Below are 16,382 nucleotides of genomic sequence, written 5' to 3' on the forward strand. Positions count from 1 at the left end.
TCTCTGAGGTCAGTTCCACTGGGGGTCTGGGAGCTTAGGTAGTACCCGGAGAGGGCGGGGAGAGAAGGGAAAGGATTATGGAACATTCAGCCCTAGACAAGGTGAGGCAGGAACACACAGTGGTTTTGGAGGGAGAAAAGAAGACTGAGGTCCCCAGAGGCACTCAGGATATGGGTGGGGCAGAAAAGGAAGCAAAAGGAGTTGCTGAGGTCCTAGGCCAGTGATGGCGAACCTATGACACGCGTGTCAGAGGTGACATGTGAACTCATTTTTTTGGTTGACTTTTCTTTGTTAAATGGCACTTAAATATATAAAATAAATATCAAAAATATAAGTCTTTGTTTTACTATGGTTGCAAATATCAAAAAATTTCTATATGTGACACGGCACCAGAGTTAAGTTAGGGTTTTTCAAAATGCTGACACGCCGAGCTCAAAAGGTTCGCCATCACTGCCCTCGGCAGTAAGGCCATAGAAGGGGCATCCTTCCACCTGCCTCACTAAGCAGACCCATCCTGCACTCCCCTTCCCTGTCTGCTGGCCACTCTCCCTCTTGGTCATTTAAAACCGTTTTTAAAAAGTCACTCTGCAGATCCCACTGAAGGCCAGCTCCAGGCTGCACAGTCGCCTCTTCAGTGGCACGGCCGCCCAGAGAAGTGAGCGCCACCTCCGCGATCTCAGTGCTGCAAGTGTCGGAAACAGACACTTCACAGCTTTTGATTCAAATGAGACACTTCATTCGTCATTGACAAGTGTGACACAGTGGTCCTTGTGATCACAAGCCATTAGGCTCTGAAGTGAGTCATAGTTTTCCACTTCAGATGAGAGCACGTGTTGCTCAGAGTGCACACATTGCTCACAGTGTGCCATGTCACTGCTCACTTCAAAGTCCTCAGGCTCCTGCTCTTAACCTGCGCCACCTAAAGCAAGGCCGCACCTCATCCAAGGGAGATAACAGAGCATTTACGACACACAGATGCACTAACAACGATCACAAAGTGAGCCTCGGATGAAGGGAAAGAGAACCAGCTTCCCAGGAGCTCAACGCAGACCAAAAGGACAAGACGCAGGTTAGCTGACCCTCCCCACTTCTGCCTGGTCTTTAAGGTGGCAGTTTCCATCCAGACTTTATGATGCTCTTTGTCTCCCTGAGCTATTTCTTCCAAGTATCAGCAAGTGACCAGAGCCCGGAGGTGCCTACCCACTGCCCTCCTCACTGGAGCACAACGCCCACCCCCTGCAAAGGGATGAGCAGGGGCGACGGGCCAGGTGCGAGCCATACCTGGTCCAGCTTCCAGTGGAACTCGGCCGGGCGGAAGGTGTCGGCCTGGTCGAAGTCCTTCCGCAGGAGGAAGACCAGCCGGCAGTTGTGCACGTACAGGGCGTAGTGGTGCCGGTTCATTTCTGCAGACAGAGCGAGGGTTGGGGGGGGAGAGGGTCCTTGTGTCAGTGCCAGCTTCAGCAGAGGAGTCTTTCAGCCATATCACCTAGCACACCTCCAAGGACACTGGCATTCCAGTCTCTCTTTTACAATTGGTTCTGAGGAATGTTCTAGAACATACGTGGTGGAGCTCATTGAAATGCAAGAGGAAGATTCAAGAAAGCGCACAGTGAAACTCCTAAGGTGTCATTTGGGCTTTAGAGATCAACCTACCCTAAGCTCAGATACTGCATCAGACCCCAATAAAAATTCCTTAGGTTAGCAGGTTTTATTTACTTGTTTTTGGTACATATACTTCTGAGAGAGTTAGGGAGCCCTCTGACAATCCCATCATTCACTCTGGGATCCTTTAACCTAGCTGGTTTCTCCTCAGTTCCGGGCTCTTATTTCATCAGGCTTGACAGGGGGACCACCAGGCACATCTCCTTCTCTGATCTCTGTGCAGGGAGCGGGTGCTGTCTCACTTTTAGTTGCTGGCTTGGGGGGGGGGGCAGATTGATTTTCCAACATCACATGACTTTCCAGCCCTCTCTCCTCCGTGCACAGACAATGGGTGGGACTTTTCCCTTTTCTGATAAGAAACTTCCTTTCCTGCTTAGAAAGTTTCATGCCATGGGTCCCAGCCATGATGCCCTGTAGCCACCAGATAACACCCGCTGCATGGGAGGAGGAGTCTTTGGACCTCACAGTTACGATAGAGTAGCCCACACAGGAATATTCCACACGGCACATGCTCCACAAATGAGAGGCAAGTGAGCAGGTGACCAGGGGAAACAGGCCCAGAGAGCTTAGCAGCTTCTCCAAGGTCACACCCTACGAACTCTGGCTGTCCATCAGCAGAGGCTGAGCTGCCGGCCATCCTTCTGTACTGTCTTCCCGTGGCTGTGGTTATGTGTTTGGGGTAACTTAACAAGAGCAGTATTTGAAATGGGAAATTGTGAAATTATAGTTTAAGATGGAGTTGTAAACTTTGCATAAGATGTCAGAGTCTGTGTGTGTGTGTACACGCACGCGCGCATGTGGGGCGTACTGACAAGAGCACAGGATTAGAATTAGCTAACTCTAAGCTTACATTCTACTTCTGATACTTACTTGTTGTATAACTTGGGACAGGTTACTGAACCTGCCAGGGATGTTTCCTGATCCTTAAAAATGGGAAACACCGCAATGCTTTAATAAACTTGTTTGTGGAGATGTGAGACACTGGCAAGGAGAGTAACAGCTAACACAGATTGCACTCCTGTATGCCAGGCCCTTTCTAAAGCACTATACATACACTAAGTCACAAAATCCTCATCAAACCCTGCAAGGTAGATAATATTCTAATGCCCATTTTATAAACAGGAAAGTAGGCACAGAGGGGTTAGACAACTTGTCAAAGATCATGCAGCCAATAAGCGGTAGAGAGTTTTTAACCACCAAGCTGTGCACTGCCTTGCACAGTGGCATGCTGAAAATGCCCAACACAGGTTAGCCACCATTATTATGTAAGGCACAGACATTTAAAAAACTAATTTAAACTGCCAGGGCCCTATTATTGAAAATAAACGTTTGGAAATCTTACTATACAGGGGTGGGCAAAAAAAGGTTTACAGTTGCTCTCATGGAAAGACACGCAGGTTATGATTATTACAACAGCTTTATTGTACTCACAACTGGAAACCTCCTTTGCCCACTCCTGTATATAATACAATGAAGATGGCGCTGCTTTGCTTGAAGTAAGGGTGCACCCCACCCATCTCGTGTCTAGCAGCCCCAACTGCTTCTGGGAGGTGGGGGCTCTGAAGTTGAAACCACCAACCCCAGAGCCAGCTTTTGCCTTCTTTGTGTCTGCACATCTACTTTCCCCCTTTTCCTGGTCCTACTCTACCCTGAGCCCAGGAATCAGCAAACAGAGAGACCAGAAGCCTTTCCCAGGGCCCCTCTCTCGCCCCTGCCTTTCTCCCACATCTTCGGTGGCTGTGTCTCTGCCTAACAGGCTGGGACACCACAGGCAGCACCGAAGGGCCGGGCGAGACTCACCAGTCTTGTCTGAGTTGCAGAGGATGGTTTCCTTCTCGGCTCTCACGCCGGGGCTGGGGCCGTGTTTCATCCACATGGTGATGGTGAACTGGTCTGTCAAGTTCTTGGGCACAATCCCGTCAGGGACCTTGGCACCCTGCCTGCCGTCAAACTTGAAGATCATCTCGCTGCTGTCCACCAGCAGGCCCGCAGTCCAGTTCGAGGCAGCGCTGGGGGACGGCAGGAGGTCGATGATGCCAGAGGAGGCTCCTGCAGGGGCGGGGACAAAAGGACAAAGGGTCATTCCTGCCGGAGTGGGTGGCCTTGCCTTCTGTTTTCTGCTCCTAGGTCAGCATAAGCTATAGATAATCCTTGAGCAACAATGATTTGAACTGTGTGGGTCCAATTATATGTGGATTTTTTTCAATAAATCCTGCAAATATATCTTCTCTCCCTTATGATTTTCTTAAACACATTTTCTTTTCGCTAGCTTTCTTTATTGTAAGAACAAAATATTAATACATATAATATTAAAAAATATATTAATCAACTATGTATGTTATTTGTAAAGCTGCTGTCAGCAATGGCCTATTAAGTTTTTGGAAAGTCAAAAGTTATACATGAGTTTTCGAGTGCATTGGGGGTCAGCACCCCCAGCCCCCACATTGTTCAAGGCTCAGCTGTACTCAGTGCACATATTCAGAGGTCTGGCCCAGCTCTGAGCTAGGTGACTCGGGAAATGCTTATGGTCCGCTCAGGGAGGCATCAGGAACTTACACAGAGAAGTGTTGCATGTGGTAAGCCAGAGTGCAATGAACTATCATACAAGGAAGAAGTGCTGGAGGAATTCAGGAAAATGGGGTGGCCCCGGGGGTTTTCATAAGCAGGCAAGGTTCCTGGAGAAGGCCAGGGTTTATTGGGATCCATGGATTCATTCACATACTCATCCATCCATTAACCTGTCAGCCACTGACTGCACAATGACAAGATGCCAAGGTCCCCTGCAGGTGCTGGTGATGTAAAGGAGAATCAGCACCACCCCCGACCTGGAGGAGCACAGGACCAACAAGTGGTCAGACAGCTGTGATACCGTGTGATCAGGGCCGTGAGGGGAAGGTCTAGGTCCTGATCCCACGAGGAGTGTAAGCCACTTTGTACTCACCACACTTGTTTGTTTGTTTTTTCCTTTTTATACAACCATTTGTTTAGGCCGAATGTTATAGTGGTTGAGTTCTGAAGTCAGAATTTGATGCCTGGCAGAATGACTTGTAGTCTTGTTACTGTGCACAAGTCACTTAACCTTTCTGATGTTCCACCTCCTTTTTCTACTATCTCCCTGCCTGGGGTGTTGTGAGGACTGAATAAGAAACTGCATTAGAGCTTGCAGCAGCATGCTCACTACAAGGTGAATGCTCACTCCATGTTAGCTATAACTTTATCATCATAATAATAATTATTATTTCTGCTACCATTAAGATTCCAGACTAATGCATGTGGGCTTAACCTGAAGCAGTGGTAGCGTAAGGGCAAACGTGTGTCTTAGGAGAATCACACCTGCAACCTTGTGGAGGGTGGAGCTGAGGTGAGTGGGATAATCCTTGGGCCTCCACCGACTTCCCATTGAAGCTCAAATGCTGCCACATCCTTATGTTCTCCACATCCGTGCGTTCCACACGGGAGCAAGGCTCAGCTACTCAGGAAGGAGGAGGGCAGGGGCGTGCTGATACTGTCAGGAAGGAAGAGCCAGGGAACCCAAGGTGTGCACGATGCTGGGGGCCACTGTGTGGGGCTCTCTCCTGGCTCAGGACTGACCAGTTAGTTATAAATGCCGATGAGTTTCATGGACAGTGGTTGGGTGTATTGCCTGCTATTTGTCAGGGATCATGGACTCCTGAATTCTGCGTATCAGAGCCTAAGGATTGGGCTCCAAAGTTAACAACCACAAACATCTCCTATAGTTAAAATGACCCTTGAAAGTCCCTCAGGAAAGTGCCGTATTGGAAACCAATACACTTCTTTGCAAATGTTCAGCCCAGCCAGTTTTGCCTCCAGCCTTGGAAGAGACCATTGAGCCCGAGATTGAGCACCCACTGGCTTGCAATCAAAAGTTATGCTGTGTGAAAAGTATGCTCTCTTCAGCACTGTGAGAGGCTCACCTCGGAGAGGCCTCTGAGAACCGCAGAGTCTGAGTGTGCGGAAGAGTTCGGTCTCCCAATTCATGATCACCTTGTGGCTTATGTGCATCAAGGGCAACTGTGGGCAGTGCTGACTGCATTATTTACATGCATATTTCCGAGAGTGTTTGGTTGGTACCATGTCTGACACAGTAGACACTGCATTAATGTGTATAACTAACTGCCTTTCCTCCCATCTAGTGCCTCCAAGAGATGTTCTGGCCATTTACCCAATGCTTCTGTGAGTCTGCCCATCCAGCCTCTTGTCCAAGCCCCACATCGCTCATCAATATTTGTTCTCATCCCATTGCACTAGAGCCTCCTTTGGTATCTATTTTACCTATCTGTTGATTCAGACTAATGGGTTTTTTTTTTTAACACACACACACACTGATTTCAGAGAGGAAGGGAGATGAAGGGAGAGATAGAAACATTAATGGTGAGAGAGAATCATTGATTGGCTGCCTCCTGCAAGCCCCTACTGGAGATTGAGCCTATAACCTGAGCATGTGCCCTTGACCAGAATCGAACCTGGGATCCTTCAGTCCGCAGGCTGATGCTCTATCCACTGAGCCAAACGGCTAGGGCAAGACTAATGTTTTAATGACTAACAAATCCTTAAGAGTTATCACCCTCCAGAGCTATTTGAATGAAAGAAAGCTACCAAGATGGTAACAAGCTAAGACTTGGAGTGGTTTGGGAGATACGTGGTCTTTGGAACAAGTTCTTAGAACCCCTAGACTAGTGCAACATGGCAACAGTTTCTTTGATCCATAATTAAGTTGGCTCTGACACCAGGATTTGTTCAGCATGAAGACAGCCTGCCGACTGGGGCACACACAGAGTGTGTGTTAGTACCTGAAACTTCAGGCAGCCAGGGAGACACAGGCTGAGGACTTGGCTCCTGACTTCTGGCTCCAGCCAATGCAGCCAACACCATGTATCAGGGCCCAGTGCAGAGGTGTGTGGAGCCAGAGTGGGGACTGCCAGGGATCAGAACCCTATAACTTGAGGCTTCTTTTTGTCTAAGGACCTTGCTGTTGTTAAGCAAATGTTCCTATAGAATTCACACTGCAATTTGCACTTTAGACTAGTGAAGGGGCTGCCTGTAATTTCCCCCAAAACAGGTTTGTAGAGAAGAAGAGATATGCCATGTAGGTACAGGAGTGAGGTGATGGGGGTAAGATATAAAGAGATTGGGAGGCAAAATTGGTTGCATTTGCCAAAGGCCAGCCCTGGTCAGGATTATTCTATACATATATCCTATGCATACAGAACTTTATTTTTCATGGTTACAGGTCTTTATTATTATTTTCCTAGGGAACTTTTTGGGGGCACTGAGTGCAAGACCAGAATTAAGTACTTAAGTGCTGTTTCTTAGTTACTCAGCTATGCAATTAATACCATTGATTCCAGTTTGCAGATAAGAACCCTGAAGCTCAGCAAGCCCAGGATCACAACCAGCTAGGGAGTGGGCGCGTCATCAGGACTTTCCAGTTCTTTCCTCTCCTCTTAGACCTCTCCACGCATCATGTCACTGAACCTGGAGAGGAACCTTAGAACCTCCTGCCCATTCTACAAACATGGAAACTGAGGCCCAGGGAGAGAAAACGACCAAGCTCATATAGCCACACAACAGGCTAGAGGCAGGCCCAGCCCTCAGACACCTAGCTAATGTTCTTTCTACCACACAGTAGCGTGTCCTGCCAAGCACGGCCCAGTCACCTGGGACCCGGCTCCCTATACAGGCCACTGTCTACAGAAGGGCACGTTGAAGACAGCGTGTGACCTGCAAGGCCATCCATGCAGAGCTCCCTTGTCTTCCCTGGGGCGGGGAGCAGCAGGCCACCCTGCCTCATCCACAGATGCTGCCGACAGGGAAGGACGCATCAGGCTGCATTTAAGCAGATGGTGCAGATTCCTGCAAACTCAACATCTTGTATTTCTTTTCTCCATGCAATTAAACAAATAGAGATTTGCCTTCTCCCAAAGTTGTTTTTTTTTTTTCTTTCTCTCTCTCTCATCTCCCCGAGGGATTCTGTGGAGAGCAGTGGGCAAACAGATGCATCACTTGCAAAGATGGTATGGCATCGTCTGCACATTTGGGTGTATTTCAGATGGTCCTTGGGACTCTTCCAAAGTCCCTGGGACTCACCTGAGAGGCCACACTGGTCTTGGGTACAGCAGCTGCAGTGGTGGTGAGGCCAGGGAGGGCTGGGAATCAGAGGTGAGGTCTGATCCCAGGTCCTCGAGCCCTCTCAGGGTGGGGCAGCTTCTCTGAGCCAGCAAGTAGATAGAGCCGGGGGTGAATGAGGCAGATTCCAGGGCACACTGGGATGTGAGAACCCAAATGAGCCTGGGGCCAGTTGTCACTGTCTGGGCTTCTTAACTGAAAGGTTTGCATTCTGCTCTGGCAGGTCTTGGTGAGGGCAGAGAATCCTTAGCACCTCCAGCTGGGACTGTGGCACTGGCGATGGATACGCCTCCTCATGGTCCACCACAGCACGGGAAAGGATGAGGATGAGCGGGAAGGTCTCAGGGGAGAAGAACCACTGTGATCAAGGACAGAGGCCTCGCTCTCACAAATGGCAGTATCATCTCCACATTATTTCAATAACTGTTTGTGTAATGTCTAAGTTATGCCGAGTACTGCAGTGAGAATGCAGCAATAAAGTAGACAGAAATGGGCCCTACCTTTAGGGACACAGTAAAGAGTCTTTTATTTTTGGTGGGTAGAGCAGTCCAGTGACAGAGAGTCTCAGGGGAAGCGGGGAGGCTCTCTTGACACACGCCCTATTACGACTGCATGGTGGGAGAGTGCATCCGGCTCTCAACATGCTTCTCTGACTCACTGATATCACTTGGCCATGTGACCTGCTCTGACCAATGAAATGTGAGTGCAAGTGACACGGACCATATCAGGGCAGATGCTCTGAGAGCCAGGCCATGGTTCATCATGTGTCTCTTCCATGTGCCATGAGAGCCACCATGCTCTAGGAAAGGCTGTTCCTTTAGCCTGATCCCAGTGGGAAGCTAGCATGGAACAGAGTCACAGTCAGCCCAAGAAAAACATGGGGTAGAAACAATAAGTAAACCTTGGTTATTTTAAGCCAATGAGATTTGGGGGTCTTCTGCTACTACAGCACACCCTGCTATCCTGACTGATAATCCACTTAAGTGACCTCAGCAGCTAGAATTCCCATTTCTCCATCTGCATACCTTCAGCATGGACACAGACAACTTTCTGGTGTCCTCTCAGGAGCTCACACCCTATGGTTCCTACAATCACACTATCATTCTACCTCTGGAATCCTGGACAAGAGGGGTTCCTCCAGGGCCTTGGAATCAGAAACTAGGATCTTTAGGTGAAGCGAGCCGGGCTTTGGGTGAGCGGTCAGCCAGGTTCCTGGAGCAGGATCACAGATAACCAGTTGCTGACCAGCCTGGGCAAGGTCACTGTAGGCAAAAACCTTCTCCCCAGGACAGGGGGCATGCTGTATTGTATGGTAGCTGCCTGAAAAACCTCAAAGAAATAGGCATATCTGGAGAGGAACTCACTGCTCACTGTCGCGATCCGTGTCAGTGTGTGCAGCTTTTGGCTGCTGTATGATTAATGATTTAATCACATTCCCAAAGGGTGTGCACAAGTTTTCCTTAAAGTAAGAGGCCCACTTCAGCTCTCTGGGATGGGAAGCACTGGCTACGACTAGGGGACCAACTCTGTCCCTTGGGAGCCCCAGCTCTTTAGGGGTGCACTGGAGACTCCAGCTCCCTGCAGTGGGGCCATTCTGAGGGTATAAAACCTCTGTCGGTGATTCTCGGCGAGGGCAGCTATTATGCTGCCACATGTAGTTTCGGCCTGTCTGTCTTCCCCAGGAGCCTGAATTAAGTGGTCTTCTTAGCTTACAGCATGTGGACACTCCATAGGTATTTGTTGAATTAAGAAATACTTAAATGAATGAATGGATCCTCTATGAAAGTCTCCTGGCTCACAAGTGTGTGAATTCTGAGAACAACGTAATGTCCAGTGACCTGAGCTGCTCTGAAAGATCCATCGTTTAATTTAATAGCTCTTATCCTGTGGCCTTTCCGTCAACAAGACCTGTCCTCGCAGTTCACGCCTCCACGTACAAAAGAGCTGAGGGGGTGACGGGTGCAGGGGGTGCCGCCGCTGCCAGCACTCCTGTGATCCTGAGGAGGAGCAGCCCCTGGCCTCGGGGCTCGGAAGGCATGTGCGTCACAAACTACTTTTCTGTTTACCATAATATGCAGTGACTGAAGGTCATCAAAGCAGGCCTTTTCTTGGGCCCTTGTTAATGTCAAATCTAATTTGGCCAAGAGGTCTTCCCAAAGGTTTCCCCACGCATTTTCTACTCAAGGCAGCTCCGTGACACTTCACCTCCGGAAAGCCAGGTGCTGAGACGGCAGAGACCTTCATCTTAAATCTCGGAATTAAGAGGAAATGGTACGCAGTTTGCCCAACTTCTCCAAGAAGCCTGGCTCTTTGCAAAGCAAGGGCAGTAGGGGCTACGTCCAGCCCCACAAGATGAAGGGGACACGGGTTCGGGGCCCTGATTATTTTTACTTCAAGGCGGAGTGGGAGAGTCTCAGTGTACAAACCTCAGGCAGCAATACGCCTGCCGTCCAGCGTCCAGCACCTCACTGGGAACAAAGACTGCGGCATCTCAGAGGGAAGGCAGGGGTGGGTGGTGGGTGGGAAGAGATCAACCAAAGTACTTATATGCACTATGTATAACCCACGGACACAGACAGTAGGGTGGTGAAGGCCGGGGTGGGGGGTGGGTTTGGGCTAGAAGGGGTCAATGAGAAAAAAGGGGACATATGTAATACTTTCAACAATAAAGATAAATGAAAACAAGCAAAAAACCAGAGAGGCCATTTCAAGTGCTGCTGCAGCTGCCAGCTACCTCCTGACTGCAGGCTTTGTGCAGTTATTGTCTGACTCCCCCTAACCAGGATGCTACCACTGCTCCTCACGGAGCCGATGCTGCAGGCGGAGGAAGCAGGTGGGCAATGACCAGACATCCTCGTTCCTCTGAGGAGACACCCCTGCCCAGGTCCCTGCACAGCCTCAGCATCATAGAAGAGATGCGGGGATTCAAAGGCACACGGGCAGAACCCCAGGACGGCCACCCAGTGAGCACGGAGGGCAGAGAATACTGACTAAAGGGAAGGGTTTAGAATGATGAAGGGGGAGGGAGAGCATCCTAGCAGAAGGAAACATGAATGAGCCTTACGGATGGGAACAAGCCAGGCGCGGGGATAAAGGAGCCATGTTGGCAAGAGAGGCAGAACATCAGGAGGACATGGGCCGTGAGGAGGGATGGGCAGGTGGAGGCAGGTCTTCAGGTGGGTCCAGGGTAAGGCTAGCGCGAGGCACCATACCTGGAGGTTCCACAGGTGACTGCCACCATTGCCCCCTAACCCTGCTCTTGCCCTGGGCTCCTAGCTCTCATGGGAGGCACCCTCATCTAGCTAGATGCTCATCCCGGAGTCATCTTAGATGCCTTCTTTCTCACTCCTGACAGCCAATGAATCATTAAATCTTGCCACTTTGGCCTCCTAACTCTGTCTGAAATTCATCCCGACTGCCACTGCCCGGGTTCAGAGCCTGTTATCTCTTTCTCAGACTGCGGCAATAACATCCTAATTGGTCTCCCCATTTCCACCCAAACAAAGATTTGTAGAATAAAAAAATGCATGAATGCTGAGGTTTACGGTGTCATGGCAGTTCCTTGGTTGAGAGACCCTGCGAGAAACTTGCCTACCATCCACCGAAGGCACACAGAGGCTTATCTCCAGCACCTCGGGGTCCTCCAGGGGTCAGAGACAACAACCCAGGCTCCGTTTGAGGAGCCATCAGCCTGTGTCTCCCTCGCTGGCAGAAACCACGGGGCCTGATGAGCTGCCTCGTTCTGAAGGAGATTCTCGTAGATGGGCATCCAAGTCCCCCTCATTTGCCTCTGCCCTTTTCCCTGAGCTCCACCTCAGCGGAATTCAAGACCCAGACTCGGAATAGGGCGCCTGGCGTGGCCCTGCCCATCAGTGCTACTCAGACAGAGTTCCCATCAGTGCGGAGGGTGGCACTATCGGGAAGGTCACCAAAAAGACACGCGGGTGTCTCTCAACCTAGTCTCTCTCTGAGCACCAGATAATCCTGCACGCACCTTAGGGAAAATGCTTTCTTGACTGAATTAACCTGCCCTCCTGCAAGGCGAGCTGGCAGCCCAGAGGAGTGAGCTGTGTTAACACCAGATGCAATTTTGTGCTAAAGTTTCTTCCCACAGAAAATCCTTCTCACTCTCCCTATCTCCTCATCTCTCCCAGCAACATTCAAAATCTAATCACAAGTGTGTGCCCTTGGGCCCACCTGGTCTTTAACAAGCTGATTCCATCATCGCCTTGCAACCTGGAGGAGTTTAGGAAATGGCTGTAACCCACAGGGTGGCGCGGGGTCGCGTGGACTCATAATTTAGGTGATCATTTAGGTGCACAGGGAGTGAAATGGGATATTCATTCAAAGTAAGATGTCCTCCAGGGTGGCTTCTCTGTCCGCAGAGTGCGGGAGAGGACTGGAGGCAGTTTTCTGAATATTGCGGGCCCCTTATATCCATTTTGCAAGGGCTGTTTGGGATGTTGGCAGTGTGGTGATGTCCCTGCTCAGCTACATCATTCTGGAGAAATCTGTGTTCCCACAGGCCTTCCTTGCTGGCCTGGTGACATAGTAAATGAAACACGGTGATACCCAAGCAGGGTTTATTTCACATTCAGTTCCGAACGTTTCACTTGGCTCTTTGGGCAACCAGCATTTTGATGGAGGGGGTGTGGGGTGTGGGGGTGGTGGTGGTGTTGTGTGTGTGTGTGTAAAATAACGTTGATGGGGAAAATGTTCCAAAGACAGTAGTGAAGGGACCCCCAGGAGTGGATGGCAGGCTAGACTGTGCTCAGGAGCCCCCATTCCCTTTGTGGAAATGTAGTTGCCCCCAAATACAGGCCTGGTGCAAGACTAAGCTCCCTACAGCACTGCTGCAGAGTCAAAGTGAGTTCCTGAGTATTTTTGAAGAGAACAAAGAAGAAATAACACATATTCGGGTGGGGATGAATGAAGCCCATCAACACATCAACAATCTCATTCACCATGAGCACCAGATAATCCTGCACGCACCTTAGGGAAACTGCTTTCTTGACCGAATTAACCTGCCCTCCTGCAAGGCGAGCTGGCAGCCCAGAGGAGTGAGCATTCCCACCAAAATGAGCATCCTCTCATTCCACAGGCTGACTGGACGGGTTCCCATCCTAGCTCCCAAGGCCTGGCCTAACATCTCAGATTCCGAGCTAAAGAGACTTTCCTTCTGAGAGGCCCACCTTCACATTCTGGCTCTGTCACTTTCTACCTGTGTGACCTTGAACAAGTCATGTTTCCTCTCTGGGCCTCACATGTTCCATCTTTAAAGTTGGTGAATAACATCCTTCTCACAGTGAGGACGAGAGAAGTAAATACAGTGACACATGTGAAGAGTCCGGCAGGCTGCATTAAGTAGGGGCTCAATAAAGCTAAGGGTCCTGGGTGGCACCCCTCTCTCAGCCCTTGTCCTAGTTCCCAGCCTGCTCCTTCCTGTGGCACCATCTCCCCGCTCACAGAGGCAGGCCCCTCCCCCCACTTGGACACCTTCGCTCTGCCCACCCCTTCCCCACCCAAGCCCTTCTTCTCTGATGTGGGCAGCAGGCCGGGCTTTACCAGCATGCGACCTGAGCAGCCCCACAGAGCCCCCAGCTTGGTTGAATGCTTTGTGATTTTATTATTAAAAATTTTCAGGATTTTTTGCATAAGGGTCCCACATTTTCATTTGCACCGGGCTCTGCAAATTATGTAGCTGGTCCAGGGGAGAGGAGCCCACCCCCTCCCCAGGTAACTGACAGCACCCTTCATATTGTCAGGTGCCTCTATAAACCAACAGCAGGAGGAAACCCGTATTTCTTCAGGCCCTGCGCTAGGTGCTCTTAAACACATTGTGTCATTAATCCCTGTTTTACTGATAAAGAATAGAGGCTTTGTCACCGACCGCCCTTGCCCACACAATGGGTAAATGGCGGGGTCAGATCAGGTGTGTCTGATGCCAAAAGCTGTGCCTTCTGACCCTTTAACCACACGAAATAAACTTAATATTCATCCAGGAGTCACAACGAGGTGGGAAGGGCTGACACTCTCATAGTATAATCAGATATGCTTTGTATATATCATTTAAAAGCAATTAATTAAAGAAAACCCCCACAGGGGAAAACCTACCACATAGTTTCTGAAGGGATTTCTCCGAGTAGGTCTCCCGGTCACATCCCTTCCCAATGTAGTTGGTCTGCAGCTCCGTGGTGATCTGGATGGAGGACACGGCTCCATCGCACGTCTCCAGGTGGATGCTGGGAAACAGGGGCACGCTCCCCGAGCCAGGCTGGTACTCGATCCTCTTGGTCCAGTCTGAATAAACAAGGGGAGGAGGAAAGTCAATCGGGGACAGCCAGTTCCGCTAGGACACTTGTTTTCAATACCTGAATTTGTTCCAACACAACTCACATATGAGGGAATCATTCGATGACAGGAATTTCCCATTTGTTTACGCAAAATTGCCTCGCTGAGACATACTGGGCGACTGCGGGAGCCTGCCCAGCTGAAGTGACCATTCAGCAATGTACAACACGTGCACACCTCCAACATCTACCAGCTCCTCGGTTCACCTTGTTAGGAGCTGAACCCACTGCACCTGTGGCTACGCCTCTCCATCCCGTTCAGACCGCCCTCCTCCCACCCGTTCACAGTACCGCACAAGCCGCAACCCTTCCTACGGCCACCTCCAGGAGCAAAGGCCAGGCCTCTTCCAGGCAAAGTGCCGTATTTACGGTAGCACCTATGTTTCTTAGCCACGAAGCCGTGTAAAACCGTGCTAATGTTTTTCCTCTCACTTCTTGTTATGCGTCACTGATGATGTTTTTGAGGGTTGTGCCCCTCACCCATATTCCTCATTTCCCTAGTGTGTCGATTTTTAGGAATGCATATGTCTTGTCATAAACATACAAAAATTGGTGGTTCACAAATCACGCGAGGTCCTGAGGTGGGGTGCAAGGATTCTTTCTCAGACACTCGGGCCTGTGACCCACTTTCATAGGGCTGATGGTCCTCACTGTTTTTTGGTGGAAAACATAATTTGGGGACAAGAAAGCGTTAGAGAGGAATAAAATCACAATTAAGGTGGCACCACACGAAACACAGCAATCAACCAACATAAACACTAAGAGTGAGTGAACACATGAACTGATTGAAACAGCAATACCAGCAACTGAAAGTCAGAGCCCATGCAGAGCAACACTCACAGCGACCGGTACCAGTGCTTGCTGACAACAGCGAGCATCCTACGCTCTGCAAGGATGCGCGTCTGAGAGGTCGGTGTGACCCTAAGGCTGACTCGAGGGTAGAAAGAAGAGTGAGTCTGAATCATCCAGAAACATAACTTATGAAATCTATTCATTTATGAATCTCAAATGTTTGTCACATAAAATGTTGCTGGACAGTCCTTTTATTGAAGTAGAAATGAAAATCTATGCAATTGCTTGACTCAGAAAGTCAGTCTGCAGTCACCAGGGGGCTCCTCACAAGCTCCCAGTGGGCCACTGGCCACCAGTATGAGCTACACCAGTAGAGTGGAGAGGGCCAGGCATAGGGGCCAGCCAGATGGCTTTGTTTATGAAGCAACCATTGGTTGGGGGTTTCCAAGTCCCAGGCTCTGCTTGGAGCATCACGGATAGAGCAGTAAAGGAGTCCAGAAAGGTCCTGGCCTCATGGAGTTGGGGGAGAGAGGCAGATGATGAAGAAGCTGGGGCTGTCCTAGCAGAGAGGATTAGTGTTATGAAAGGAAAAGTGGTGGCAGAGGGGACATCTTTAGATCGAGAGAGTTCCCGACTGAGCTGAGGCCCGAATGCTAAGGATGCATGTGTAGAGAGCCTCAGCGAAGCATGTGTGAAGCAGACATAGCTATGATCTCGGCTTGACTCTATCAGGACAGAAAGACCTTGGGCAGGTTAGTGAACATCTCCCAGCCCCAGGCACCTCATTGGTAAAATAGGAGCCACTGCGTTGACCCTACAGAGTTGAGTGATGACCAAGTACGACAATGTGAGCCTGGCCTGCAGTAGGGCCATGACTGATGTTTGAGAGAAGAAAGGAGATGTTTGGTCCATGTGCCGGGGGTGGCAGGGGGGGTAGCATATCTCCCTGCGTGGCAACCTCGCCACATGCTCAATAACTGAACCCCCACATTAACCAGCTGCTCTTTTTTTCTTTTTTAAAAAATGTATCTTGCCCTAACATGTTTGGCTCAGTGGATAGAGCATCGGCCCGAAGATTGAAAGGTCCCAGGTTTGATTCCGGTCAAGGGCATGAACTTTGGTTGCAGGCACATCCCCAGTAAGAGGTGTGCAGGAGGCAGCTGATTGATGTTTCTCTCTTATCGATGTTTCTAACTCTCTATCCCTCTCCCTTCCTCTGTAAAAAATCAATAAAATAAATTTAAAAAAAATTTAAAAATGTATATCATTGAAGGTATTACAGATGTTCCCCTCCCCCCCTTCACCCCACCCCCAATTGAACAAGCTGCTCTTTAAAGGGTTTATCAGAGCACGCCATGAGCAGAGATTGCACACCAGGGGCGTGAGATTCATCTCCAGGGAACTTGCCATGGGAGGACATTTGGATGAGGG

At 49.8% G+C, this 16,382-nt stretch overlaps 1 protein-coding gene across 2 annotated transcripts in view; it reads right to left on the bottom strand.

The window, feature by feature from the left end:
• Window positions 1-16,382, bottom strand: part of CLSTN2 (calsyntenin 2) — a 561,165-nt gene that overhangs the window by 82,541 nt on the left and 462,242 nt on the right. For both annotated transcript variants that reach the window (XM_059663784.1, XM_059663783.1), the window contains exons 6-8: window positions 13,924-14,109; window positions 3,463-3,711; window positions 1,282-1,403 (exon numbers count right to left, since the gene is read on the bottom strand). In XM_059663784.1, coding sequence (XP_059519767.1) covers window positions 1,282-1,403; window positions 3,463-3,711; window positions 13,924-14,109 — 557 coding nt within the window. The remainder of the gene's footprint in view (window positions 1-1,281; window positions 1,404-3,462; window positions 3,712-13,923; window positions 14,110-16,382) is intronic.

Source organism: Myotis daubentonii, chromosome 14, assembly GCF_963259705.1.
Source record: "Myotis daubentonii chromosome 14, mMyoDau2.1, whole genome shotgun sequence".
NCBI classification, from domain to species: Eukaryota; Metazoa; Chordata; class Mammalia; order Chiroptera; family Vespertilionidae; genus Myotis; species Myotis daubentonii.